This window comes from Pleurodeles waltl, chromosome 11, assembly GCF_031143425.1.
Source record: "Pleurodeles waltl isolate 20211129_DDA chromosome 11, aPleWal1.hap1.20221129, whole genome shotgun sequence".
Taxonomy (NCBI): domain Eukaryota; kingdom Metazoa; phylum Chordata; class Amphibia; order Caudata; family Salamandridae; genus Pleurodeles; species Pleurodeles waltl.
In genome coordinates, this window is record NC_090450.1 from 726,897,132 (window position 1) to 726,924,527 (window position 27,396).

The 27,396-nt window shown below is 44.6% G+C and overlaps 1 protein-coding gene across 5 annotated transcripts in view; it reads left to right on the forward strand.

The window, feature by feature from the left end:
• The window catches only part of KANSL3 (KAT8 regulatory NSL complex subunit 3), a 470,654-nt gene that overhangs the window by 75,054 nt on the left and 368,204 nt on the right, over positions 1 to 27,396 (forward strand). For all 5 annotated transcript variants that reach the window (XM_069214408.1, XM_069214411.1, XM_069214407.1 and 2 more), the window contains exons 6-7: positions 9,203 to 9,334; positions 19,948 to 20,064. In XM_069214408.1, the coding sequence (XP_069070509.1) occupies positions 9,203 to 9,334; positions 19,948 to 20,064 (249 nt within the window). The remainder of the gene's footprint in view (positions 1 to 9,202; positions 9,335 to 19,947; positions 20,065 to 27,396) is intronic.

Genomic DNA, 27,396 nt, shown 5'->3' on the forward strand with positions numbered 1-27,396 from the left:
ATGGTGCAAACTGCAAAAATCACAGTTTGCGCCATGCAAAAAGCCTTTTGCGATGCACATTCACACTTTGCGAGTCGGTACCGACTCGCAAATTGTGAATGCGACTCGCAAATAGGAAGGGGTGTACCCTTCCTATTTGAGACTCGTTTCACAGTGCTAAATTGCTTTGTGACCGCGAATGCGGTCGCAAAGCAATTTGCAGTTACCACCAGTGTCACACTGGTGGTAACCCATTCGCAAAAAGGAAGGGGTCCCCATGGGACCCATTCCCCTTTGTGAATGTTGCCAATAAGGGTTTTTCAGAGACATCGTACTGCGTCCAATGGACCACTGCATACTCTGAAAAACCGAAACCAAAAGATTTGTTTTTAATTTTTTTATCTTGCTACTCGTTTTCCTTTAAGGAAAAGGGGCGGCAAAATAAAAAAAAAACTGCTTTATTTAAAAAGCAGTCACAGACACTGAGGTCTGCTTACTTCAGCAGGCCACCATCCCTGTGAGTGCAGGGACTCGCTATGGGGTCGCAAAATGCAACCCACCTCATTATTATTAATGAGGTGGGTCTTTGCAACCCCATAGCGACTCGCAGTCGGTGTCCGAGACACCGTACTGCATCCGATTCGCAAAATCAGACTTTGCTACATCTGGCCCCAAGTGACTCCATGTGAAGGTTGAAGATTACAGGTGATTGTGTAGAGCCCTAGGGGTATTCACTTGTAATGAACACCTCCCGGTCATAAAAGATCTCTGTGTGAACTCACTGCTGTTGGTTGGAAAGATAGGAGGAGAACCACTGAAAGACATTGCCAGTACATCCCATTTGATACTGCTGGTGTACGTATATAGGTGGGATGTTCAACTTTGACAAAGGCAGCTGAGAGGTCCAGCAATATCGGGAAGAATGGATCATCTTCATCTGTGGTCAAAAGGGCATTGTCTACAGTGTGTAAGGTTGAGCTGTCCATGCTGCCATGTGATCTGAAGCCAGACTGATACAGTCTGGAGATGGTTAGTGTTGATGTGATCTTGGAGTTGAACATAGACTGCTTGTTCAGTGATTTTGCAGTTGAATGGTAAGCAAGTGACTGGCCTGTATTTGGTGAGGTCATTGGGGTTTAGTGTAGTTTACTTTGGGGTAAGATTCCTTGAGTGACTGAGGCATTGACAGTGAAAAGTTTGGGTGAGAGAGCGTACCTAGGGAGAGTTCTGATGGACAATGGGAAGACATCAGCTTAATTAGAAGTGGCTTTGAGTGCATTGAGTATGTCGGTGAGATCTGGGAGGGATAGGGCTTGGAAACCTGAATATTTTGGGATTCTACCGGAAAGAATAGGTGTGAGAGTTGAAGCAGGCTTCATGTCGTGGACGTTCTGACAAGTCTTCTGTGTTTTTTTCACCAAAGAAGAGGTTTATGCTGTTTCACTTTTGTGTTGAATCTGGAAAGGTGGGTCCAGCAGAGGGTTGATGCTGTGCTTGCTTGTCTTAAACTTTGTTCTGCTTCTGTTTGGGGCTTCATTATTCATGTTGGTATAGCATGTTTGCTTTGGCTAATGTGGTGAGCTGTCTGCATGTTGAGCGGAAGGAATTCAATATCATGAGATGCTTTGGAGTTTTGATCTTCTTCCATTTTCTTTCCTGTCTGTTGCTGGATCATTTATTGTCAGTAGGGTCTTTAGAGTATCAGGATGCTGAAGGTTTTAAATCGCACTTGTGTGTTATAATTGGATTGTTGCTGTTCACATAGCTTTCCCCCCAAAAAGTGTTGAAGTTGTTTAGAAGGGCGTTGGCATGGTACCTGGAGTTAAGAGGGTGAGAGAGAAGGGGTCAAGTTTTAGGTTGTCTATGGAGAAGTGTATGAGGAATCAGAAAATTTGGATTTTTTTTTTTTTATTATTTTTTTTTTTTTTTTACTTGACCTTTTTGGTAGGGTGCTGAGCAGGTAGGTGGGGACAGCAAAGTGTTTGGTCCAACCCATGTGTGTGGGGTGCATTCAGATTGTTGGTGATGGTGAGATTACAGTGTTGACAGTGTGGAATTTTTAGTGGGTTAGTTGAGTGACATGCTGTAGTACATAGGTCTTCAAAATTTTGATGCAGAGACCTTACCCCCGTCAAAATGTTTTATTTTAGGTGTAAGGACAACCCTCCTCCCCTGCTCCCCCTGCAAACATTTCTAGAATCTGGTACACCTCACCTTTGCCAACCAAGGTTAGTGAGTGACTGTGGTTCGGTATCTGAGGCTTACCGCACAGTTCAAATAAAAAGTCTCCATAAAGAATTACCCAAAAATGCATAATGATACTCTATTTTTCACAAACCAAACATAATTTAACAAAACTTTTATTTGGAAGATAACACTTATCTGAACTAATTGATGGGTGTGACTTTTTTTTGTCCAGAGAGAAATCTGTGGTTACACCTCATTAGTACCAATTTAACACTCAAATATAGCATGAAGCAACAAAACGTTGACCTGTGCAGCTTTGCAAAGAGCATTTTAGTGCGCAGCAACACGTATTTTCAGTATCCTTTGAACAGTTTCAACTACAAACATATTTTTTAGGATTAAAATTGCAGATGATGGATTATGTGGCAAATTCGGCAAATCTATAACTATGGACAAATTGCCACGGCCTCGCAGTCGCATAATTCCAGTGTCCCTGGGTATAATGGCTGTAATGCATGGGCTGCAACTTTAGTGCACAGCATCTGAGGAGAACCATACTATATTTCATGGGATGCTGACGGCTTGGCTTTTAAAGCTGCATGAAACTGGAGGTTGCTGAACATCATTCAACATTATTAAAGCATGTTGTTTACAATCATTATTTATGAACTGTAAGATCGAAGTAGGATGCTTTCTTTAATTCCAGGGGAGGAGGTGATTGTTTGATCTTCTTTTACGCTGTTTTTCTAAAAAGGTTTTTATTTTCAACATTATGAAAATACACACTTCTATTAGCAAAAACGGAGACCTGGTTATAATAGTTTGCTTGTCTTGTTGACTTCAGTTTTTAGGTCTTTCACCATTAGGTAGCTACACATAAAATAACGGGCAGCTTTAATGAAAAACAAATAAAATTGTTACTCGGTGTGAAATGCACTAAAGTACATTATGAAATCTCTATCAGTTAATGCACCGCAGAGTGGGTGGGTGGGTGGGTGGGGTGTGTGTGTGTGTGTGTGTGTGTGTGTGTGTGTGTGTGTGTGTGTGTGTGTGTGTGGTCATTATTTTATACTTGCATTATCCAAAGTATAAGATAGACTGCTCTAAAATGTGCAGAATGTTTTACTATAAAATGGTGCTTCCAACACAACTGTCCCTTCAACACGTCCTCAGGGGTAGTAAGCACTATGTAAATACCATTACAATTAAAAGCACACACTTCAGAGCTCAATTGTTAACTCTTTGCACTACAACTCCAAAATAATAAATCTTTGTTATCACAAAGCTTCTAGTGACTGTTTTAAACAGAACAGACTCTCCCAAGCATGCTTTACATTTGCTGATGAACTCGGTGCTTATTTACATTTCATTCAGGTAAACCGTCACCATGGCTGGAAAGCTTATTTAGCTGCCTGCCCGGCATCTGTTTCACAGAACAGGAAACTTACTGAATGACAGTTCAGATGAAGCGTTTTAACTATCGGAATTAACGGTCCGGGACGGTTATCTTTTTCTAAAACGTAGAGCAAATGTTTTGCATTCCAGGCAGAAGTGAGGCTGGGGAATGCACTCCCCTCCCATGACTCCACAGCCCCCCTGAGGTTCACGCCCCTCTGATTGAAGACCTCTGCTGTAGTACCATGTTGAGTGTATTGATGAGTGTGTCTTGTGTGAGCTTGTTGTGTTCTCTGGGTGGGTTGAAGAGATGTATCTAGGATTGACAACTTGTTGAGGAAATCTGAGAATCCATCAATGAAGTCCTTTCTCCTGCCTAGGAGGCCTGTCGATTAGATGGAAGGTGGTGGTCTGAGTTGCAGAGAGAGGAACATTTTCCACTAACACCGGTCAAAATAAGCAACGCTGACATTGTTCCTAAGATGCTTTTAACAATACAGAATGTTCACCTCTTTTACATATTTAATCCATTCTTAGCATCTCAATGTAGTCTTAAAAAATAATTTTATGGACACTCACACTCACACACTCTCTTACACTTGAGGGCCAATGCGAAATCTGACCGAATGCCACATTTAACCACATTCTTTCAGAAAGTCGGAAGCTATAAACTGCAAACCAGAGGGCCGCTGTTGACCGTTACATCTGTTGTGGTTTGTTTTCTCTTCATGGCTTCCTTTCTTGTCATGTGGAATACTTTGTCGATTTTGTACCTTAAAAAGCAAATGAGAATGTACAAGGAAATGGACACTTCATTCCTTACATGGGAAAAATAAACAGGAAAACTTCATTGTTGTGTCTTTTTTTTCTTAATAAAGAAATGTGAGCAATATGACTGATAAATCCCTTATGGTTCAATTTTTTTTTTTTTTTTAATTTAGTGCAGGCAATTAAACACACACACCCACCTTCAACCAGTGGCCGGTGAGGAAATGACTAGTACTAACTACCCAGCACCCATTCCCTTACGTCCCATCACATCTCCCCTTTCAAAGATTTAATATCAGGTATGCTATGTTAGTGTCTCAAACTCCCTAGTTCGCCACCCCCATCCATCATGATCCCTAAGTGTCTCAGCTATTCCTTTTGCTTAAGTATTGCCAGGTGTGCTGTGAATAGTAAAGTCAAATTACTTCTATCTGTTACCCTTAATAGTGTAGTAGCACAGCAACTTTCATACCGAACACAGGCCAAGAATCCTGTTACTCTAGGAGAGGGTGGCAAAGAATGAGACACCTGGAAATTGCAGGTTCCTATCTCAAGTCTTGCTGTTGGACCCTGGTAATTGAACATGTCAGTCTTTCGTGGATCCGTCCCTTTGCTGTCTCTGCGAGGTGCTCTTACTTGTCAAGCTGTTGAGGCCATAAGTAGGGCAAAGACAGATGTTTTTGTGGGGTGCCCATGGAGCCAGGTTTACCAAAATATAGGCAAGTCCATGGAGGTGAGATGCCAAGCTTGTCCCGCAGCTTGCCCCTACTCACATGTTGATGGAAATGACCAGGAATGACAAATCACCAAAACTCAAGAAAAATAAATAAGCAACTTATCTATCAATTTTGTGTAGTGCCTACCAATCAAGCCGGAGGCATGTGGGCACAGACAGGAGACATAAATAAACAGATAGAAGGCAACAACACACACAGTAGTCAGGAACACACACGAGGCATGATGGCACAAACAAGATGCAGGAACACACAGACAGGACACATGGGGACACAGGAGGCAAGGACACACAGACAGGGGGCAAGAACACACATACGACCTCACTCCAATTATTTTCAGAGAGGAAAATGGAAGTACTCCTGAGGCCGGGCTTACATTCCCCACGTGGCAAACAAAAGTAACATAATGGGAAGTCACAGCCAATAGGTCAAGGGAGCTGTGGGCCGAAAAAGTTTGGGAACCACTGCCTTAAGGTTTGGACTGAGCTACAGTGCAACTGGGTCTGAACTCTGCTGCTCAGGCCTAGTTGTATGTGCTCTTATGCCTCAAAGTGTGCGCAGTAATGTCTCGTACCTGATTGGCATATTTAACCTACCTATAAGTCCCTAGAATATGGTACAAAAGTTCCCCCGAGCTTGAAAGTTGTCATGAGTGGGCTGTGGGACTTAATTGTGGCACCACTACAGTGACATGGGTGAAAACATGACTCTAGGCTTGCCACAGAAGCCTAGTCTGGCAGCTTTCAAACTATCAATTCAACATGGCAAAACAAAGCCTCTTGCAAAGTCAAAATATTCCTGTTTAAAATTAATGAGTAAGCCACCCCTACACTAGCCACCGAACTAAGTGCTAACTTCCATTTGAGACCACCACAGATATTACTCCAAGGTTTCAAATTAATTGTTACATTAAACCAGACTCATTGCTTAGATTGGATTTACAGTAACGGGTCTTGTGTTTGATCAAGTTTGAGCTATTCACGTTTTAAACTCCTAACCAGACTTTTCTTGCCACATAAACTGAAAGTAAAACAGTTTCACATAAACAAGCCCACGGCCATCATGAAGCGTGACAGGGACACAAAAAAGAAAACAGATGTTCACTTGCAATGAAACATATCGGCAAAAGTGCAATTAGCCATGTAAATGGCAAAAATGCAATTAGCCATGTAATAGGGTCGATGTCATGCGAAGCGCACGACTACTGCTCAGCGAGATCTCGCTGCCTGCGGAATAAAGACAAAAGTAGTCCAGAAACCATACGGAAAACATAGAGCCTCGCGTGTTTTCAGTAGTTGGCCGGTGCGCTCGAGGAGGGCTAAACACAGTAAAAGGCATGACGCATGCATGCCTTTCACTAATGAATTGAAGCTAATTGTAAAAAGGCAAGCCCACAAACCAACCAAACTGATGGGTGTGGTTAAAAGCCCATAGAGAGATTGCACCAGGGACACAGCACTTTGCGCTTGACCCTAAAAATGTGACATTTGAAAATCATCATTATGTTGCCTAAACCTCTGGTGGCTCTTTCTATCTATCTGCACCAGTTGCCACTGGAGACAACAGGCTGCACCCTGCTAAGAAGAGAGAAACACTTCCAAGCACAGAAACAAAGAGAATTGCTGATGGGTGGAGCAGGATGGCTATGGGGCGGTGGCCACAGATGGCTGAACTAGAAAGATGCTACCGCCTCAGTGAAGCAAATGCTGGCCACACCTTGGCCTGCCAGCTGCTTTGTGTAGGCAGACAGACTGGCATTTCCTACAGAGGGGAAACCCAATTGTGGAACCGGTTTTCCTGAAGGAATGGGTTATTATACTATGTATATCCTAGGGTGTGCCCAGTGCTCTGCAGAGGAGAAGACTTGAGTAGTGTTGGACTCTGACTAAACACCCAGGAAGTGATGTCTGATGGGAAGGGTACCCCGTGGGAGTTGTTGCCCTTATTGGATAGTGAGTCCTCCCCTCCCACAAACACCAAGTTGGCTTAAAAGTAGTACCCCTAGCACTCAGTTCTTAGATCATTAATTGACTGGAAAGAAGACCGAAGAAGTACTGCTATGCTGCTCCCTGACCCAGCAAAGAGATGCTGTGTTTAAGACTTGACTGCACCTGCTAAACCCTAGGGGCTGTGCCTGCTGTACCCATTTATTGAAAAGAGCACCACTTGTGCCAGAACAAAAGAAGTGACTTCAAGGGCTAGGTGGTTAGCCTCCTGTTAAGGATCCAGACTAAAAAAATCTAAGGAAGCCTGTACCCTTGAGAGCCCAGCTGTCCAGGAACCTCTGCCCGCTGCGAGATGCCGAACTGCCCACTTGGAAACACAGTCCTGTCCTACACAAAGTGCCCTTTACTTCTGGGACCCGTGGTTGAATTCACAGTGAACCCTAGTCCCCTATAAAAAAAAGTTACGTAACTGCTAAGATCACTGTGAGACAATTTCCGATTTGACCTGCAATGGACTCTGCTGGTTCATTGTGGGAGGTCAAGTCCTGTGGCTGAAGACCAGCCCTGATGTTTGTGGATCCAAGGGTGATCCCAGGAAGACTCAACGCACCTCTTTAGCATCTTCAGCATCCTGCATCCCCAGTATCAGGACCACTTCTTTGTAGGGCAAAACTACAATGGATATCATGAAACTGCTGGACTTGACAGGTAACTGACTCCTTGCATCTGAGTGGTCTCTATGACTGGCTTACAATCCATTGTGGACCATCCAAGAGAGTTCTAGTAGCCATCCTAGCTTGTTGGCTCAAAACAGCTATGCTACTTAAAACTATTTATTGCATTCTAATGATTGAATTAGAGTGATTTATGCTAATTTTGAAAAATCATATCTCGTTGCCTTCAAATAATTTTTGTCAATTTTTGTGTCTGTGTAAATATAAGAGTATTCCCTATTCTAATAGATTGGTGTTGGATTTTTATTGAGTTATGACTGTTATTTACTGACTTGTTCCTTTGATTAAGCCGTTCTGATCTGTGCTGCAGCTACTCCGGACTAAGCTAAAGGTTTTTGTTAAAGAACCTAACTGGATCAGATGGACATTGTGACATTATTATGTGGCGAGGTCTCATAACCACACAACATATTAATCACATTTCCCATACCTAGGTTGCAGGATGAGAAGGTCTTATGGATAAAATCAGGGCCTCCTCCCCTATGTGCATGATCCACACGATGGATACTGTAGCCTGTGGGAAGAAGGGTGTCTAGAATGTGTGAGGATGTGGGTGTGACCATGTTTCTGTGATTAAGAGGACACACTGCTTATGATGGGTGTTAAGGTCTGCGATGTTTGGTGCATAGAGCACTGCAGAGTGACTGAGTTTTGAGCATGAGTTGGAGTGTGTGATCTGTAGTTTGAGGATGTGTGGTAATTAGTGGGATTTGTAAGAGGTTAGGTTTGTATATTGGGCAGACGTTATGTGAGTGTTCGCATCCTCTACATCTGGGTGTGATTTTGGGGATTGATAGAATGTGCTATGTAAGTTTCAGTTTAACAGGGGTCCTGATCCAAGGCCCAAAAAGGTGATACCCATGTCTGTGTCTGCCCTTTACTGGGTATACCCTGATGACGGAACAGCCTAAAGAATTGATGTCCTAAAGAATTGATTTAATTAGAGAGAATACAGGAAATGTCTTCACTTCCCATTATCCATCTGCACAGCAAGTGAAGTTGTCTTGCTTGGTGGCTTCTTTCAAAGACTTTAGCCGGAAGCCAGGGATGTCACACCCTGTGCAGATGTGCAGCCTGTGCAGATGGATGATGTAAAATTCTGTGGTGTCATTTCCTGTGCAGGTGAGTGATGAAGTGCTCGATTTTTCTATGGTTGAATTTGTTGTGCAATTTTCTTTTGAAGGGGAGGTTTGCATGATGTTCCTGTTGTGTAGCGAGTTATAGCATTTCTTGGTGTGCAGAACTTGTGTGATTATGTGCAAAGTGGTGAATGCTTTCTTCTGTAGTCTAGCGGATTAGATGGCTTTCCTGTGACTTGAGAAGACTGTAGAAATTTCCCATAACATGGTAGAATGTTTCCAGTAGTTAAATGGAATTCATAATGCTGAGGATAGTAAGTAAAAGTGTGTTCTGTTTCTTTTCATCTTTTTTTATCCATATTTCTTTTGCCTTTCTTCAGATTCCGACACTAATTGACCGAATGCTGGCATCTTCCACAGCGAAAACTGGGGGTGCAAGCGCTGAGGCACTATCATTGCTTCTGAAGAGACCCTGGGACCCAGCAGTGGGAGTTTTATCTCATAACAAACCGGTGTGTGGATTTTTGTTGAAGATTCAGGCCTGCATGTTTGATAAAGTGGTTGCCTGTGTTTATGTAGTATATACAAGCGCAAAAGGTTATGTGATTAAATGGATAGTTTAAGGAGGTGGAGGAGATTTGTCTGATGTGTATGATCAACGCCATAGTAGTAATTCGGCGTGCTTGTTCTACCTGTGTACTTTTTTGCACCTATTTCAGTGATTCCTTTTTGCTGGGACTTTGATGATCCTTGCTTACACTGATATTCCAGTTTTTTCTTAATGTGTGTTTGTTCCATCTTGTCTCTCTCTGTCAGGTGTACTGTTTTTCAATGTTTTTCCTGTTTTCTATTTTTTTGAAGTTCTAATTCATCTTGATTTGCGTGCTCTCTCTCTGTCTTGAGCTCTGTTTGTCACCCCATTTTTCTTTGCCCTGTTGTGTTTCCTCAGTATGGGGTTTTCTTTTACATTCTTTTGCCTAATTATACACTGTCTTGAGTTCTAGCTCTCTTAGTCTTCCATGGGTTTTTGTGTATCCAGGCTTTGGTTGTCTCTGCTTTTTTTCTGTATTCTATGTTCTGCTATTACTCAGATAAATACTTTTGGAGGGCTTTCGTGACACTGGGGGGGTCATTACTCCCCTGGCTCACTTTTAGACTTCTCCTATATGTCCTGCATGTAGGTTGCTAGTGAAGAGGAATATTTCTCATTTATTTATTTTTACAACCAGAGCATTTCATGTCTGTCAACATAGCTGTTCAAAACATAGTAATCACTCTAAGGAACATGCACAACATTGCCTGGAGAAAATATTTCCTGGCAACCTTAATCAAGCATTTTATCTAATGCTTGCATCTAGTGCATGCAAGTTTGTGAGGTCTAACAACATTGTTGTAGCCAAACCTTGAAATACAGACCAAAGGGCCTGTTTTTTATTTCCCTCCAAGAGGAAGTGTCATTCTTCTGGGTGTAAATTATTCTGAAAAAAACATCCATTAATCTAACAGAGAGAATCTAGAGAGCAAACATGTGGATATTCCTCCGTTTCTACTTCTGTGGGTGAATGTTATGATCTCACCGGGGCCTCCTCTCTCGTAATCCTACTTCCTTGTCTACCAGCTCTTTATCGACTGGGAAGCGTCACTAGGTTGTTTGTCAAGAGAATTCCTATTGCCTACTATCTCTTCACAGCTTTATCTACCACATTCATAAAACCTATCCAACATATCCTTGTGGAAGTCAAGACATCAGCCACCCAGCCTTATCTACAGCACCCTTATCTACCTCCCAACATCTACCCTGCATTCCTTCAACTGAGCCACTGCTGTTAACTATCTTGTTTCTAAAGGTGCCCCTGGAGCTTCAAGGGCAAATACTGGAGGGAGTGATGAGAGAACTATCTTCCTGATGTTGATTCTTATGTGCAAGTGTGTTCTCCTATCCCAATCTATACTTGTTACCTCATAGCATTCAATTTTCAGCCGACTCATCTCAACAGACCATGATGGTTGAATTTGTATTTATTTTTTTCTTAAAAGTTTCCATGACCAACATTTTGTGGTTGGTTGGTCTCATTTTCCCCACTTTTCATGCAAATTATATATACACCCCAGGATTCACTTTGTCTTCCGACCTTTCTTCAGCAAGTGGACCTTCTTTTTGTAGTGCTTAAAATCTGGAGAGACACCATACAGGAGGTTCCTGAAAAAGATTTATAAGAGTAACTTCAAGAGGGCGGTGGAGGTAATCTCCGTAGAATGAAGAATGCATTGATTAAGAAAGCCTAGGACATGGAACTGAAGAGCCTTTGCCCAGCAGCGCCATCTTTAGTGCTACCTGTGAGATCCGAAAGGTGATTATATACTTTTGGAAAAGAGATAACACCTATGGCAGCAAATATTGTTACAACTTGTGCTTGCTATTTTGGGCACTAAAGATCACCAAAAATGTGTAATGACATTTCTTGATTTGATGAAAGGAGCACTGAAGCACATGCTGTTCTTCTTGAAGGCAAGTGTGGTCTACATACTAACACAGCTATGAACCTAAAAGACGTTCAGGATAACCTTGCTGTACGTAATTCAGAGCCATAAGTGTAAATGCTATACAAGCCATTTGTGGGTAAGATCACTTTAAGGGCCCATCATGAAAAAAACAGTTGAACACTGCAATAGTGAGGATGTTAACCTCCGTGTGGTCTTGGAGTCCATTTCTTTCTGGGAACAAGATGCAGGACCACCCTACTTCAAGTTAACAGACCCAGTCTATCCACCCTACCATTATTTTCTCTGGCCCACAAACAACTATTTGTGTGACCTGCAGATATGCTAGGCTTCCTGGTTGAAAAAAACCTGATAGTTGCGCTCGGGGCACACTCCAAAAACCTGCTGAATGAATCCTGACTAAGTATTTTGGACAATATTTCCATCATGTCAGTGGGGGACATAATCTCCTGGCACTTTAAAGCTTTAAAAATGATAACTACTGGCTGCTGTTAGCAAGCATTTTTATTTTTGTCCGCTTTATAAAATATATGTAAAAACCCCTGAAATGCTTGCAAAGACTTATTTATAAGGATTATTACAAACATCTTGGAGATTTTGAGAGTAAAAAAGATAACAGCTCTACTTAAATGAATAATAAAGTCCAAATGAAATATTAGGTCAAACAGGATTTTTTGGGGGTAATTTCTGTTCAAGATAATGTTTGGACCAACATTTTCTCAGCTTACTTCAGAAACAATGCTTCAGGAGGCGGTGATTTGAGATGCAATGTTTCTAGTTCATTTTTTAGCATCAATAATGTGCCAGGAAATCTAGATCCTTATCCCCATCCACTAAAATCATTTCAAATGTCTAAGCTTTATCATTATGGGAAACATTATCAATCTTAGGTCCCACATTTTACCATTAAATTCACACCAAGGATCATACAAAAGTATGGCAGTGTAAACTTCTCTTTTTTAGGGTCGAGCCTGCGTCGCATGCGTATCGCTAGCGAGACGCTTTAGGTATCAGAAAAGGGCTCGGAGCTCCGTCGACGTCACGTCAGTGTCTTTCATTGGCAACTTGACTTGCCTGTTACAATCCGCTTCTTTTAATTAGTCGAAGGCACACATACGTCATGCCTTTTCCGTGGTTAGCCCTCCTCGAGCACAGTGACCAAGTACAGAAAACATGCGAGGCTCGCTGTGGTTGTGAACTACTTTTTCTCTGTTTTTGGAGCGCGATCTCGCTGGGCAGAAGTCGACCGCTTCGTTAATTGCACTTTTGCTGTTAAATTCATAATTGCACTTTGTGTGAACTGTACAGCGCGATCACGCTGTTTTATTTCTTTTGATGCAGGAAAAATCCGATTGGGAGTTTACAACAGCTGTAACTCTGATCAATGCGAGACTCTAGTGCATTGTAAATGCTTGTTTATAATTATGTTTCCACATTTCTCCCCTGGACTTTTGGATATTCAAGGCCACATTCATAAAACATTCTCAGAATGCAGTGGGTATAAGCTTTCTAGAAACCGAACTTCAGTTTGTCCTTTTTATAGGTGTGTCTTTGAAAGATGCCTGCACTCATCAGCAGGAATGTTTGTGAATTGGTAGAAACATCTACAGGTAAACCTAGCAGAACCGAAAGCTGCGCTCCTTGCTTTTGCGCCTATATTAAGGTATTCCACTGTAGAGATTCATACACACAACATGGCCTATGTAGAAAGCTGACTCTTTACATAGTATACCAAAAAGAGGTATACTATGCAAAGAGTCCAGGTATCCGCTATAAGTGGAGCAGGGCACGCTCTAATCCCAAGGTGTTTTTTTCAGGGGTATTGTAGTCAAGGAGCCCTGGGCTTATCAACGAGGAGTGTTAGGCATCTCCTGCATGCACACAGTCAATAAATGATACACACGACTCAATAAGGAGAGCCGCACCAATTTATACAAATAACACTATCTTTATATAATTTTAGGCACCAAGATTATCACAATCAGGTAAGTACGTTTTGAGTTATGACTATTTACTGGTTTCAAAAATCGACATGGTGCAATGTCTTAAGCGGTAATGTTATTCTATGGAGGAAAGGCATACACTGCATACAGATACTTTACTGTGGCTTACAGGACTAAACTTCCAGACTTAAGGTGTGTATGGTGCAGGATCCAAGGCAGCACCAACATGTAAACTCAGTAAGCACCAGGGTGGCCAGGTGCAATTCAACATCTGGTACACAATTAAAGTCCATGTGGATTGATCCGGTCAAAAAGAGGGTGCAAGCTGGGACTGGAGGACTAGTCCGGCTGAAGCAACAAGAGGGCTCAGGTTTCACAATGTTCAGGGATTCGTGGGGCACCTTTTGGTCCGCCTCTCTTCAGGCTGGGGCGGCCAAGTGCAGGGGAGTCCTGAGTCATTGGTTTTTTGTCAATGGAGGCACTCGCATTAAAGGGGGCCTGCACAAAGACACTGCAGGTGGCTTCAAGAAGTCCACAGTTGGCAAACCCAAGGTGGGTGTCCGATCTGGAGGTTCTGGGGGCCATGCTGGCACCGTTGACCCGACTCAACGCAGGCTAGGGGGGCACAGATGCAGAGGACTTTTTGGTATCTGATGGTCCGGGTCCTTCCATCTCTTCTGGGAGGCATGCAAGGTGGCAGCTCTGGGTCTTGAGTGAAGGCTGGCAGTCCTTCCAGGCTTTTGGAGTCACCGGCAGCTGCAGGATGAGTTGTCTTTGGTGCAGTTGTCAAGGACAGTGGTAAGGTCGGCAAGGTTGGCACCTGGTCAGTAGCTGGTCGTCTGTTCTTGCTTTTGTGACTCTTCAGTATCTGTCTTTTTCTTTCAGGTCGGCAGGATCTGATTTCCTGGTGTCAAGGGCTCCCCTAAATTCTAGATTTAAGGCTGTAAGGGGAGTTTAGGGTAGAAGCCAATAGGTTACTTACCCCTGGGGTCACTATGCCCCCTATGTCACCACTTCCTGTGGGCATAACCCTGTTCCAGAGTTCCTGATTCTGCCACCACCAAGATGACAGACTTTTAAATTTTTAATCCGCATCAGATAGCCCACCCTAGGGGTGGAACTAGCCTGAGGGGGGACACGCATCTCTGAGTACTGAATTTCACACCAAATGGGCCCTGGTCAGGGGGGTGGGATCCCCTCACCTCTGAGGGAAGACAGATTTGCATACCAAAGGCGGTGAGCCTCAGGAAGCTACCTGCCTTGGAACGCAAATTTACAAGTCATCCTTTTGGAAGGGGTGTGTAACACTCTCTACCAGAGCAGACTTTGTTCCTGACCGCCAGAGAGTGTGGGCTCTCACCCCTGGGGGTACGAAACTAGTCCGTGATGGCAGGCTGGTTAGAACCAGTCGGTCAGCACACTAGTTGTTGGTAGGTTTTCGGGGAGCACCTCTAAGGTGTCCTCTGGATTAATGTATTAATAGAGCCATCACTGGAATCAGTGTGGATTTATTAATACAAGATGTTTGATACCAAACATCTTTTGTTTCAGTGAAACTATCATGTAGCTGGGGAACTTTACCAGTGTCCAGCAAATGTACCTAAAATGGCTTCCCTTCTCACTTGTACTGACAGTAATTGAACTGGCCAGCACAGGGGCATATCTGCTCATGCAGTCATGCCCACACGTGTAGTGTAGTGCACCCTTCCTTAGGGCTGTAAAGCCTGCTTTAGGGGTGACTTGCCTAAACTGAATTTAGGGCCTGGAGGCATGTCACATAGGGATGTGTGTCCTGTTGTGTGTTCACTTTTGTCTGCACCAAGACATGCAGCTTGCACTTAGTCTGCTTGAGGTAGGTGAGTGGTCCCTTAGGGTGGCACAATACATGCCTCAGGCGTTAGGGACCCTCTTTGGTACCCATGCCATAGGTGCCTGTGGTACTGTTTGCTAGGGATTTCCAGGGGTGCCAAAGTAAAGAGATCTGGCACTGAAGACCTAAATAGCAGGACCCCAGTGCACTTTCTATCAAAATTGCATTGAATATGAGGCAGAAAGTAGGGGGACTATGCCACAAATGGGCACATGCTTACATCCTCCATGTTTTACACCAGCTAGCATGACCTATTGAGATTACACATACTCTGAGTTCCTGTAGGTGTGCCACTTGACAGTTCTCCAGTGTATACAGATCCTTAGATCAGCCTGTCCCATTCATTGACGTAATGCACTCTTCTTTTTCTTCGAGCGTTAATGGATCAATGGCTTCAGTACATCAATGACAAACGAAAGATGACTCCTTGAAACATCTTTACTACAGAACAGAAAAAGAGTTACCTAGTTATTGTTGACAAGCACTGCCAACTGAGTCGTCTTGTGTTTTTTTTTGAGGGGGATATGGTAAAGCTGAGGAGGAGCATCTGTTTGCCTTTTCTTTAATTTCCCTCAATCCTCTAACTGATTTAATTTTAGTTACTGTGGCATATTCTACCAAGCAAATGCACACACCAAAATGAAAGTGTTTACGCACTAATTGCTATTTTACAAAGATGGCTAGTTTGATTCACCAGTATGCTTCCTGGTTGGTGTATGTTACTGGAAAATCTTGGTGCGGAAGACAGCAAAGCTAAGCAATCCTTTTAGTGGAACACATTAAAGAATCTTGCAGGGTCTGTTTCAATTGTTTCCAGCAGCGAGCAAAATAGTTTCTTATGAGGGTTTAAAATTGTAGTTTCATGGCTGAATTGTTCCTCTTTCAGGCCTTTGCAAACAATAGATGCATGGTATCCAGCATAGAAGATTGATTTCTTATTAACCAATGCATCAGAAAGACACGTTTGAGAGATAAGTAGTTTCTCATAAAGAGTACTATAGGAAGCTGGCTATCTATGTAGTCTACCAATGTAGCGGTACACTATGCAGATGGTACAAGTGACACTTATGGGAAGATAGAGACTTAAAGTAATAACCCTATATGCTCTCTATTGTGGTAGTGTAGGCGAGCAGTATAGACCTATCAGAGTAGTTTTAAGAAATTGTTGAACACACACAGCGTAAATAAATGGGACAATCACTCAAAAACAAACAGTTTAGAAAAATAATACATTTCTACATATTTTTTTAACACCAAGAACTTCGATCTTAAGTAAGTACTTTTCGAGTTAGCGATTTTACAAGAAATAGAAAATGTACTGTGGAGTAGCGTGGTAACGTAATCCTATGAAGAATAACCTATACTGCATACAGTCACTTGTCAACAACTTACAGGACTGTTCTCCTGGACTTAAGGTAAGTTGGGGGGTGTCAAGGTCCAAGGCAGAACCAAGAGGTCACCTTGATCGTCTCTGGGGATTCCTGGTGCAGAGGTGCGTTTCAGCATCAGATGCCCTGTTCAGTGTGAAACAGTCCTGATGAGAAAAGGCTGCAAGTATGGACTAGGGGGCAGTCTGGTTGAACCTACAGGTCTCGAGGGTCTCTGGCACTCGGAGACCTGTTGGTTCACTGGTACTCAAGTTTGGAGGGTCTTGGGTGCAGTGGTGCTTTGTCCGTCGGGGTCGCGCTACGGGAGGCTCTCGCCGTTCACGGTTTCCTGCAGAAAGAGACTGCACGCCAGGACTAGGGGACAAACCCAAGGAGATTAACGTGGAGTTGTCTGAGCTCCTGAGGGTCTCTGGACCCCCGCTGGCACAGTTGGTTCACTTGGACTCAAACCATGGGGCTTGGATGCAGAGGTGCTTTTCGGTGTTGAGTCACGCCAGTCAGAGGCATGCTGTCTGTCTACATTGGTGACCTGTTGGAGAGGGGAAAACTGGTGAGCAGGGCCACTCTCAATGCTGGCATTGTGGATCCTGGCGTTCCTCTGCGGTAGGTCTGTCTTTGGGGTGATGGAGTCCGGATTGGACCACCAACAATCCTTGGTTGCTGCAAAGGGTCCAATACACCGGGTAGTGCAGGGAGGCTCTGTGGGGGGGGGGGGGGGGGTTTGGGCAGTCATCCTCTTGGGACTTTGGTGAAGGGGTGGCGTTGCCTTCCTGAGCTCAAAGGAATCTTCTCCTGCCTCCTTGCCAATGGAACAGAGTACCTGACTTTGTGAGGAGGACCTGCTAATGCAGGGAAGCAGCTCCTCTGATCCAAGGCAGACCTTTTCCCAGTTGTTAAGGTGCTGGTCAGTCCTCCAAGTGTTTGGGGATGTTGTCCAGCTCTTTGTGAAATTAGTCCCAGCGATTGTGGAGGTGCAAGCAGCCTGGCAGGGTTTGGTGCCAATCTTTAGTGCAGGTCTTCAGTTCTCGCTCTCTTGGTCCATCTTCTTTCTTTCTTGGTTCCCTGTATTCGAAGTCTTGACTTGATCTGTTTTCCTTGTGTCAGGGGGCCACCTAAATACTCAATTTAGTGGTGTTAAGGGGGGAGTAGGGTAGTAGCTAATGGGATACTTACATCTGGGGTCACTACACCACCTATATGACCACATCCTGCAAGGAGTGGACATAATCGTGTCCCAGAGTTGGTATATGCATTACACACAAAATGGTTGAATTCTTTCCTCCATGTTCACTGCAGGTAGCCCATCCTAGGGGTTTTTCTAGCCTGATAGTGTAACACGGCTCCTATCTAATTTCTCACTTGTCCTGGTGCCAGATGGGCCTCAGGGCATGGGGTGGCATCGTCCAGGTCTGGGGGAAGCAGGGATCGCATATTAAAGGCATGAGGGACTTTGAAGTCCCTGACCTTGGTATGCAGATTCACTAGCCATCCTGCTGGAGGATGTAATAACATCTTCCTCCGGAGCAGACATTGTTTCTGACCTCAGAGTGCAGGCTGTCACCCCAGGGGGTCAGAAACTCATCTGTGGTGGTAGGCTGGTCAATACCAGTCAACCAGCATACCAGAGGACTAGAAGTGTTTCAGGGGGCACCTTTGGGTACATGTCTTAATGCAGCCAATACTGTCATTAGTATAGATTTATTAAGACACGGTGTTTGATACCAAATACCATGTGTTTCAATGAAGCCGACTGTAGCTGGATAACTCGTTTTGACCAGTGTACGGTACATACCTTAAGATGATTTCCTTGCTTTTTTTGTAATATCTAGCAATGGTACTTAGCCATTACAGGGGCATATCTGCTCAAGCAGATATGTCCTCATATGTTCTACAATGCAACTTGCCTTAGGGATCCAAGGCCTGCTGAGGGGGTGACATACATATAGCCCATGCAGTCTCTAGCATGGCACACAGGGGTGTGCCATGTCGTGTTTTCAAACATCATTTGCACCATGTCACGCAGCCTGCAATGGCAGTCTGAATGTAATTTGTGTGTGGGACCCTTGGAGTGGCTTAAGATATGCTGCATCCCTTACGGACCCTTTTTTGGCACCGATGTCGTAGGTACTAGGGGTACCATTTTCTAGGGACTTACAGGGGTGCTAAAGTCCCTGACAATTGGGTTGCAATTAGATTTGTTTTTTGATGAGGTCTGATTATCAGGCCTCAGTGCACTGCCAGAGTCGAAAACCATCATCTAGTAATTCTAAATGGGGCAAAAAGTGGGGGGACAGCTGCAGCTAAATTCCAGTTTCCTAAAAGTACCATTCATCACATTCTTTGCTGTTCACAAGGAGAGTATTGTAGACAAGCCCCAGACTCATTCTTAAAGCTCACACAAAGTTTTATCTCAAACAGCTCATGATTCTACCTGTCTTGTTTCTGGGACCATCCCATCTGGCAGAGAGATTGCTTTTTGATTGGATGGCTAAAGGAATCTCCAGTTCAGCCTGTACAAACAAGAAGTTTTATTAAATCTAACTAGTTGCTAATTTCCTTCAGTTAGGAAACACGAACAGCCCATCTTAAACAAAGATGTGCTTGTATTGCAACATAAAGGTTCTGAGATCAACACGGCCAGCCACCATTCTTCAGAGGAGCCTCAGCATAGATAGCTAGCGGAGTTGCAAATAAAGCAGTACTCTCACTGGAGCTCCTTTCAATTTCTACTTCCAGAAAAGAGGTGGACTTCCATAGGCACTACTGTCTGTGTGTAATTTAGGTGGTTTTACTTTGGGACAGGCAGTGCTCCAGACCTGTCCTCCTATGTGACTATACTCGAAACATTTTAAATGATTGCAGGCTATCTTCAGAACTTTAAAGCACAAAAAATGAAGCTTAAGTCTCTTTACTTAATTGTCTGTAAGTGACACTTAAACAATGGGGTGTATAGTACATGCAGAATACTATAATGAATATTTTTGCATGAGACTATTATATTAAATGTAGGGAAGATTTCCAGCCTGACTGAGTAGACCATTTGAAAGCTTGTGACCATATGTGATTGGCAAACACTTTAGATTAAGTTATAAAAAAATGTCTTCTTCTGGGATCTTCCCATGGTTGTGTTGATCGTTCCTTCCATTATCTCTCACTATCTAGAAAGTTACATGTCTTTGCTGTGTCTGGTGTTAATCTGCCTGGTGCTTTTCTCCTTTATTCCTGCTTCTTCCTCTTTCTGGATATCTTTGATCTGCCTGGTTATCTGCTATCTGATGTTGGGTCTTCTTTTTTCTCTTCTTGTTCTTGTATGTAGTTCTGCTTGTCTTTCATCTCTTTGATTATGTGTCTTTTTTTAGTTCTTTTTTTATTTTGTATCTGCTTCTTTCTGACTCAGATTTAGTTTCTCCTTTATTCCTCAGAGTAAGCTGCCTGGTTCTCCGTTGATCCTGATTGCCCCTTCAGGACCCTCCAGTTCCTTTTTTCCCACTTCTCGAAGACACCGCTTCTGGCAGTCACAGCTCTCCTGCTTGGGAAAGGTAAATAATAGACGTATTTTTTCCTCTTTGTTCGCATACATGTTAGTCCAACATCATGCTATATAGGGTTGCTACTTATCTCCATGTCAGTAGGGCACCATTTCCAATTGAAGGTTTCCAAAGAGCAACCTGATGTGTTGTTGAGATTGTAGTTATTGATTGCTTCCATGGTGTGGTTTTTGGACTCTTATATTTTAGTAGAATTTTTTTTTTTTTTAGTTTCAGAGATTTTAATTTTGATATTGTATAGGAAATAATCAATAAGAACAAACTTGGGTTGCAGTGCATTAGATACTATAGTTCGTGGTTCGCATATGAAAGTGTGATACCTATATTCATAGTCTTCCTCGGCGTTCTTAGGGTTTTCCCATTAGGTTACATTGAGGCATCTTACATTGTTTGGGTGTCTATTGCAAGTCCCCAAATGGATGTTCTTCAAAAGTAAGTATCACAGACTGGAGTTTCTAGAAGTCTCCTGTTAAACCTGAGCAACCCCGACGGCACTGGGGGATTGGTCTCAATAAATATGTGCATGCTGCAAATCCTCCTATTAAAAACAAAGGCTTTGCAGTTTTTCCAAAAATATTGCACATTTGCCATCAACCATCAGTCCTGGGGTACAAGGAATAAAAGAGAAAAATATAGCAAAGCTTAACTGTAACTGATTACCTGCCAAATAATGGAAAAACTACCAAGTTGTGTCATTGTATATGTTGGATAGCAATTGTATTGCACTTGAATACGAGTCTATAAGTGAATCTAGGAAACCAGGCTTTTTGCAGGTTGTCCCCCACTTTTTGCCCACATTTCAACTACTGGATGCCCTACTAACCAGGTCCCAGTGCCAGTGTTTCCCTAAAACAGTAAAATGTCTAGTTGTACTCAGGTGTCACAGACGTTAGCACCCCTGTAAGTCTCTAGTCAATGGTACCCCTAGTACCGAGGGCATGAGTACTAAAGAGGGTCCCTAATGGCCATAGCATATATTGTGCCACCTTAAAGGGCCCCCCTAAAAAAAAATGCTCACAGTCTGCCATTGCAGACTGCATGTCATGGTGCAAGCCATGAGAGAAAACACAACATGGCACACTCGTGTGCCATGCCTCTTTCATTGTATCTAAGTATATATGTCACTCCCACAGCAGATCTTAGAGCCCCAAGGCAGGATACATTGTATTTGATGTGAGAACATATCTGCACGAGCAGATTTGCCCCTGTGATGTCTAGTTTGGCATGCCCCCAGAGGGCACCTCAGAGGTGCCCACTGCAAACTACCAGACCCTTGGGGTGCTCTCTCACTGGTGTCAACCACCCTGCCACTATAGACATGTTTCTGACCCCCCCTTGAGGTGAGAGTCTGTGCTCTTAGAGGCCAGAAACGATTCCTGCTCCGGAGGAAGGTGTTATCACCTCCTCCAGCAGGATAGCTAGTGAATCTGCATGCCGAAACCAGGGACTTGAAAGTCCCTGCAACCTTTGATATGCGACCCCAGCTTCCCCCTGACCTGGGAGTTGCCACCCCTGCCCGGTTGCTCATTTGGCACCAGAACAGGTGGGAAATTAGATATGCATGCAGGTGTGGTGCCCTACCAGGCTAGACACATGCCTAAGGTGGGCAACCTGATGTGCTCCACAAAAGAAGGATTCCACCATCTTGTTTTTGGTGGAAGTAGGAATTCTGGACACAGGAAGTGGTCATACAGGGGGGTATAGACACCCCAGGGGTAATTAGCCCATTGGCTACTACTTTACACTCCCCTAAATGCCCATCAATTGAGTATTTAGGTTTCCCCTTGAAACCAGAAAAACAGATTTGTCTGACAAATAGTGGCCCAAAAAGAGCCAAAGAAGTGAGAACTGCGGGTTGCTGGTGGACTTTGGTTGGAAACCTTGCCTACCTCCTGTCTCGACATTCGTAACAACCTGACTCCCCCTGCAGCTTTGCATCCTCCAAAAGCGTTGTAGGACCTCCAGCACTTCACCAAGCCATCAGCAATTTCCTTGAAGTGGAGAAGCCAATTCCCTGCAGTCACCAACCGCAACATCCGGTTCACCGTGCTGCTGAACCCGGGTCCACCAACGCAGTAGCCTCCCAGGAAACGGTCACCGTGCTCCAGGGGGACTAACCTGTCTCCCCACCAAGTGAGAAGACACTAGGACCTATCAGAGCTGTCCTACATTAATAGCCAACGAACCAGACCATTTGCAGCAACCAATGCTTGTTTGAGTCCAATCTGGACTCCAATGCTGCAACCAGAGATCAGCCGTCGAGGGAAGTCCGCATTGCAGAGGCTAGCTATAATAGTGGACCAGCTGCCCTGTTTTGTCCCCTTCCTGCAGGTCCGAGAACCATGGGTGCTGTGACACAGCAGCACCCGACGACCAAAACCTCCTGTTCCTGAACTCCACGGCCTGGGTCCACAACAACCAATGGTTTTCCTCTGTTTCCAGGACCACCACTGACGAGCCCCCTGCCGGGAGCTTCCAGGCCTGTGCCCAAGTCCCTCTCTGCAACCTGTTTCCAAGTGGCCCTCCTCTACTCCAGCCGTGCAGTGCGCAAGATACCATGCCCATCCTGCACTTCTGCACCCGTACGACCCAGATTAGGTTAAAACTAAACTGCTGGTGTTCTTGTAAGCTTGCACCCTATGACCTAAAGAGGACCCTGAGAATTGGCTGCAGAGACCACAGTGCAGTAAAAGGACTTTACTCAAAGGAAGTCCTTTACCTCATAAAGGCACATTTGAGTGAACTTGTTACTTACTTGCAAAAATGGATACACTTCAACAGTACTTACTTTCTTTGAACTTTTTCTTGTGTTGAAACCTACTATAAAAGTAACAATATTTTTTTAAACATTGTTCTCAACTTTCTTCTTGGCTGTATGTCACATTTTTTGACTGTGTGTAGAACAAATGTTTAGCACTAGCCTCTGATAAGCCTAAATGCTTGCACGTATGACCACAAAAGAGAGCATTTAGAATTACTGCTTTAACCACTGTAAATCAATATGGGTCACCTGGACTATCTGCATAGTGTCCCCTTACATTCAATACATTACATAGGTAGCCAGCTTCCAACACTGACCCTTTTTCTTTCCACTACTCAGCCCTCACTGTGGTGACAGATGCAGCTTCTAGGAAAGTGGATTCTGGTTGCAGAAGCCCCCTACATTTTGCCTGTTTTTTTTATGCAACTTTGACTTAAGTGCACATGGTTCCTGCTAACCAGGTCCCCGGTGCCAGAGTTTCTTGCCCAAAATAAGACACCTGGTCAGTTGATCCCTAAGTGGCCAGGCCCCTTTAGCACCTCTGTAAGTCCCTAGTAGATGGTACCTCTGGTAACTTGGGCCTAGGTACTAGAGAGGGTCCTTAAGACCTGCAGCATAACGTGTGTCACTCTAAGGGACTCCGCACCAGCCTCATGCTGACTGCCATTGCAGGCTGCATGACAAGGTGCTCCCTGAAGTGAAAACACAACATGGCACACACTTGTGTGCAATGTCCCCCAACACTGCCTGTAATACTTATAAGTCACCCCTACAGCAGGCCTTATAGTCCTAAGGCAGGGTGCATTATATTACAGGTGAGGACATATCTGCATGAGCAAATATGCCCCTTTTATGTTTTGTATTTTTTTTTAATTTTTTTATTTTCAATTCTTAGACCTAGTAAGTGAACAGGGAAGCCATTTTAAATACACATGATGGACACTGGTCAATATGAGTGCCCCTAGCTTACATGATGGCTTCACTCGAGAGTTGGACTGAGTGCCCCAAGGATCATCACTCAGCCTGAAGCTTTTCAACATCTACATGGCCCGCTAGCCAAGATCATCAAACAGCACAGGCTAAACATAGTCTCCTATGCTGATGATACCCAACTGATCCTCTCCCTGTCCGATTATCTTGTAAAGGCCAAGAGAAATTTCCACAATTGGATGAGAGCTGTCACCACCTGGATGGAAGCCAGCTGCCTTAAACTCAACTCAGACAAAACAGAGAACCTCATAATAGGCTCCAGCCCTTCTGCCTGGAATGACTTCTGGTGTCCTAGCACACTGAGAAACGTCCCTGCTCCCACAGACCACACACACGCATTCTAGGCATCATCCTGGACTCCTCCATCCATGACCCGCCAAGTCCGTGCTTTCTCATCGACATGCTTCCACACCCTCTGACTCCTTCAAAAGATTTTCAAGTGGATCCCCTCCGACACAAGGAAGAGAGTCACCCTGTGATGCTATTAATTGTGTTTGACCAATGACTTTGTGTTTCACCACTGCGCATATTAGTTGCTCAATGTTCACCAGTAGCACATTATGGGGGTCATTACGACCCTGGCATCCGGCGGTATGTTGGCGATAACACCGCCAACAGGCTGGCGGTGTTCCGCCAGCAATTATGACCGTGACGGTAAAGCCACAGCCATACCGCCGGCCCCTCCACTTTGCCACCAGGATTCCGCCTGGCGGTCATAATCCCCAGGGCAGCGGTGCATGCACCGCTGCCCTGGGGATTATGAGTCCCCGAATGCCGGCATGTCCATGGCGGTACACACCGCCATGGAAAGGCCGGCGGTAAGGGGACTTGGGGTGCCCCTGGGGGGCCCTGCACTGCCCATGCACTTGGCATGGGCAGTGCAGGGCCCCCCAGACATAGCCCCGTCGCGCATTTCAGTGCCCGAATTTCGGGCAGTGAAATGCGCGACGGGTGCTACTGCACCTGCTGCACATCAGCATTGCCGCTGGCTCTATTACGAGCCGGCTGCAATGTTGATGTGACATTTCCGCTGGGCCAGCGGACGGTAACACTGTTACCGTCCGCTGGCCCAGCGGAAATGTCATAATAGGGAGACAGAAATACCTCCGGCAATGGCGGTATTCTGTCTCCAGCGGCCTCTGCGGTCTTCTGAAAAGACCGCCGAGGTCGTAATGACCCCCTATATGTTTTGTTCAGTTTAGCTGCCTATTGGCTTTGACATGGCGTTAGCCATCACATTCTGTATTCAGTTTAGCTGCCTATTGGCTTTGATATGACATTAGACATTACATTTGATATTTAGGTTAGCTGCCTATTGGCTTTAACATGGGGTTAGTCATTGCAGTTGAGACATTGCAGATGAGCTGTGTTTTTCCAAGCTGTGTTTTTCCACAAGATAGACCAAGCTGTGTTCTTCACACCAGGCTATAGCTGATAAGAGAGAGTACATTTGGTGTTTTCCTTTCTGCTCAGCCTTGGGAAGAGGAGAAGTCTAGGAGATCCTGCCAGTCTCCAAAGGCTTGCGTAGTTTTCCCGAGTCTGAGAGGAGGGGGCATGTTTTTGGAACAATGGCTCTAGACAACGGCAGTTAGTTAGATTGAATCTGCTTGACTTCAGACAGGAACGGAGACGTCAGTTGCCTGTCTCCCGTTTGGTTAGAAAATCTCTTTCTCGCAGCTGACCGGAGTCATCAACTTGCAGACCCCAGAAAGATAAAGCTGAGCTATAGGCCCTACGGTGATGAATTTTGACTTTTATGCTTTGCTTTGAAGTTATGCTATAATATAATCACATGTATTTGCTGTGTACATTGCAACCGAGAAGTACTTTGATATATTTTGCTTTCATTGCTGCGACTACTTTTGAACGTGTGCTTCCTTTCTACTCATTTCGTCTCTCAGGAACCTCGTGGTGAAATAATAATAACAATAAATGTCTTCTTTAAACTCAAAAGTGCGTTCCAGAGAGGTTCTGTAAGCTTGGTTATGAGATAAGAGCAGGAAAGCAGAACACACCCACACACTTGTCGCTTGCAAACTGGACTACAGCAACGCACTCTGTCGGCATCATCAAGAAACTACAGTCAAGACTACAAAGAATCGACAGTGCAGCAGCCAGTCTTATCCTGGACATCCCCCGACACAGCCACATCTCCTCCCATCTCAGAGACCTACACTGGATCCCAGTCAACAAGCGCATCACATACAAACTCCTGATCCACACCTACAAGGTGCTACACAACATAGGACCGGCATACCTCAACCACCGCCTCACCTTCTGCGCACCCAACAGACAACTCTGTTCTTCCCAGCTGGCACTCGCAGCTGTTCCGAGGATCTAGAAAAGCACAGCAGGAGGAAGATCCTTCTCCTACCTCGCAGCCCGGACATGGAACATGCTACCTCAAACTCAGGCAGACCGCATCTCTAAGGCAGTTCAGGAAAGACCTCAAGACCTGGCTCTTCGATTGAGCAGCTCAAAAACAAACAGTGCCTTGAGATCATATGGGTGATTAGTCTCGTTTGCATTTGCAGGCTCGACACCTCTAGGATGATCAGCCTGAAATGAACACAGCCTTAGGAATTTCGCCATCTTGTGTGTGGTGGAAGTATTAATTCTGGGAGAGACTGATGCCCACTCCCCAAAGGAAGTGGTCATCTAGGGGGCATAGTGACTTGCAGGAAAGTGCCACTGTTGGCATGGTTACCTCCCCCACACTTTTTGCCTAATGTTGGTGCCAGCTTTGATTGAAAGTGTGCTGGGATCCTGCTAACCAGGCCGCTGCACCAGTGTTCTTTCCCAAAATCTGTACCTTTTTGTTTCTGCAATTGGCTCACCCATGACACACAGCTAAGTACCTTGTTTAAGGTACCCATGGTACCAAGTGCCCTGTGGCCAGAGAAGGTCCCCAAGGGCTGCAGCATGTCTTATGCCACCCTAGGGAACCCCTCACCAAGCATGTACACTGCCTATGCAGCTTGTGTGTGCTGGTGAGGAGAAAAAGGCAAAGTCAACATGATACCCCTCTCAGGGTGCCATGTCCACAAACCTCTGCCTGTGGCATAGGTAAGTCACCCCTCTGGCAGGCGTTACAGCCGTAAGGCAGGGTGCACTATACCACAGGTGAGGGCATAGCTGCAGAAGCAATATGCCACTAAGTGTCTCAGCAAAGTCTTAAACATTGTAAGTGCAGTCTAGCCATATTGAGTATATGGTCTGGGAGTTTGTCATTACGAACTCCACAGCTCCATAATGGCTTCACTGAATACGGGGAAGTTTGGTATTAAACTTCTCAGAATAATAAACCCACACTGATGCCAGTGTGGGACTTAGGGCATCTTATGTTAGCCAAACTGATATTGCAGTACTGACCGATCTGTGCCAGCCTGCCACTTTCAGACAAGTTGCTGACCACCTAGGGTGAGAGCCTTTGTGCACTCTGTGGTCAGAAACAAAACCTTTCCTGATTGGAGGTGCTTTACCATCCCCCCCGCCCCACAGGAACTGTAACACTTGGCGCTGAGCCTCAAAGGCTCAAGCCGCAGATTACAGTGCCCCAGCTAGTGGATTCC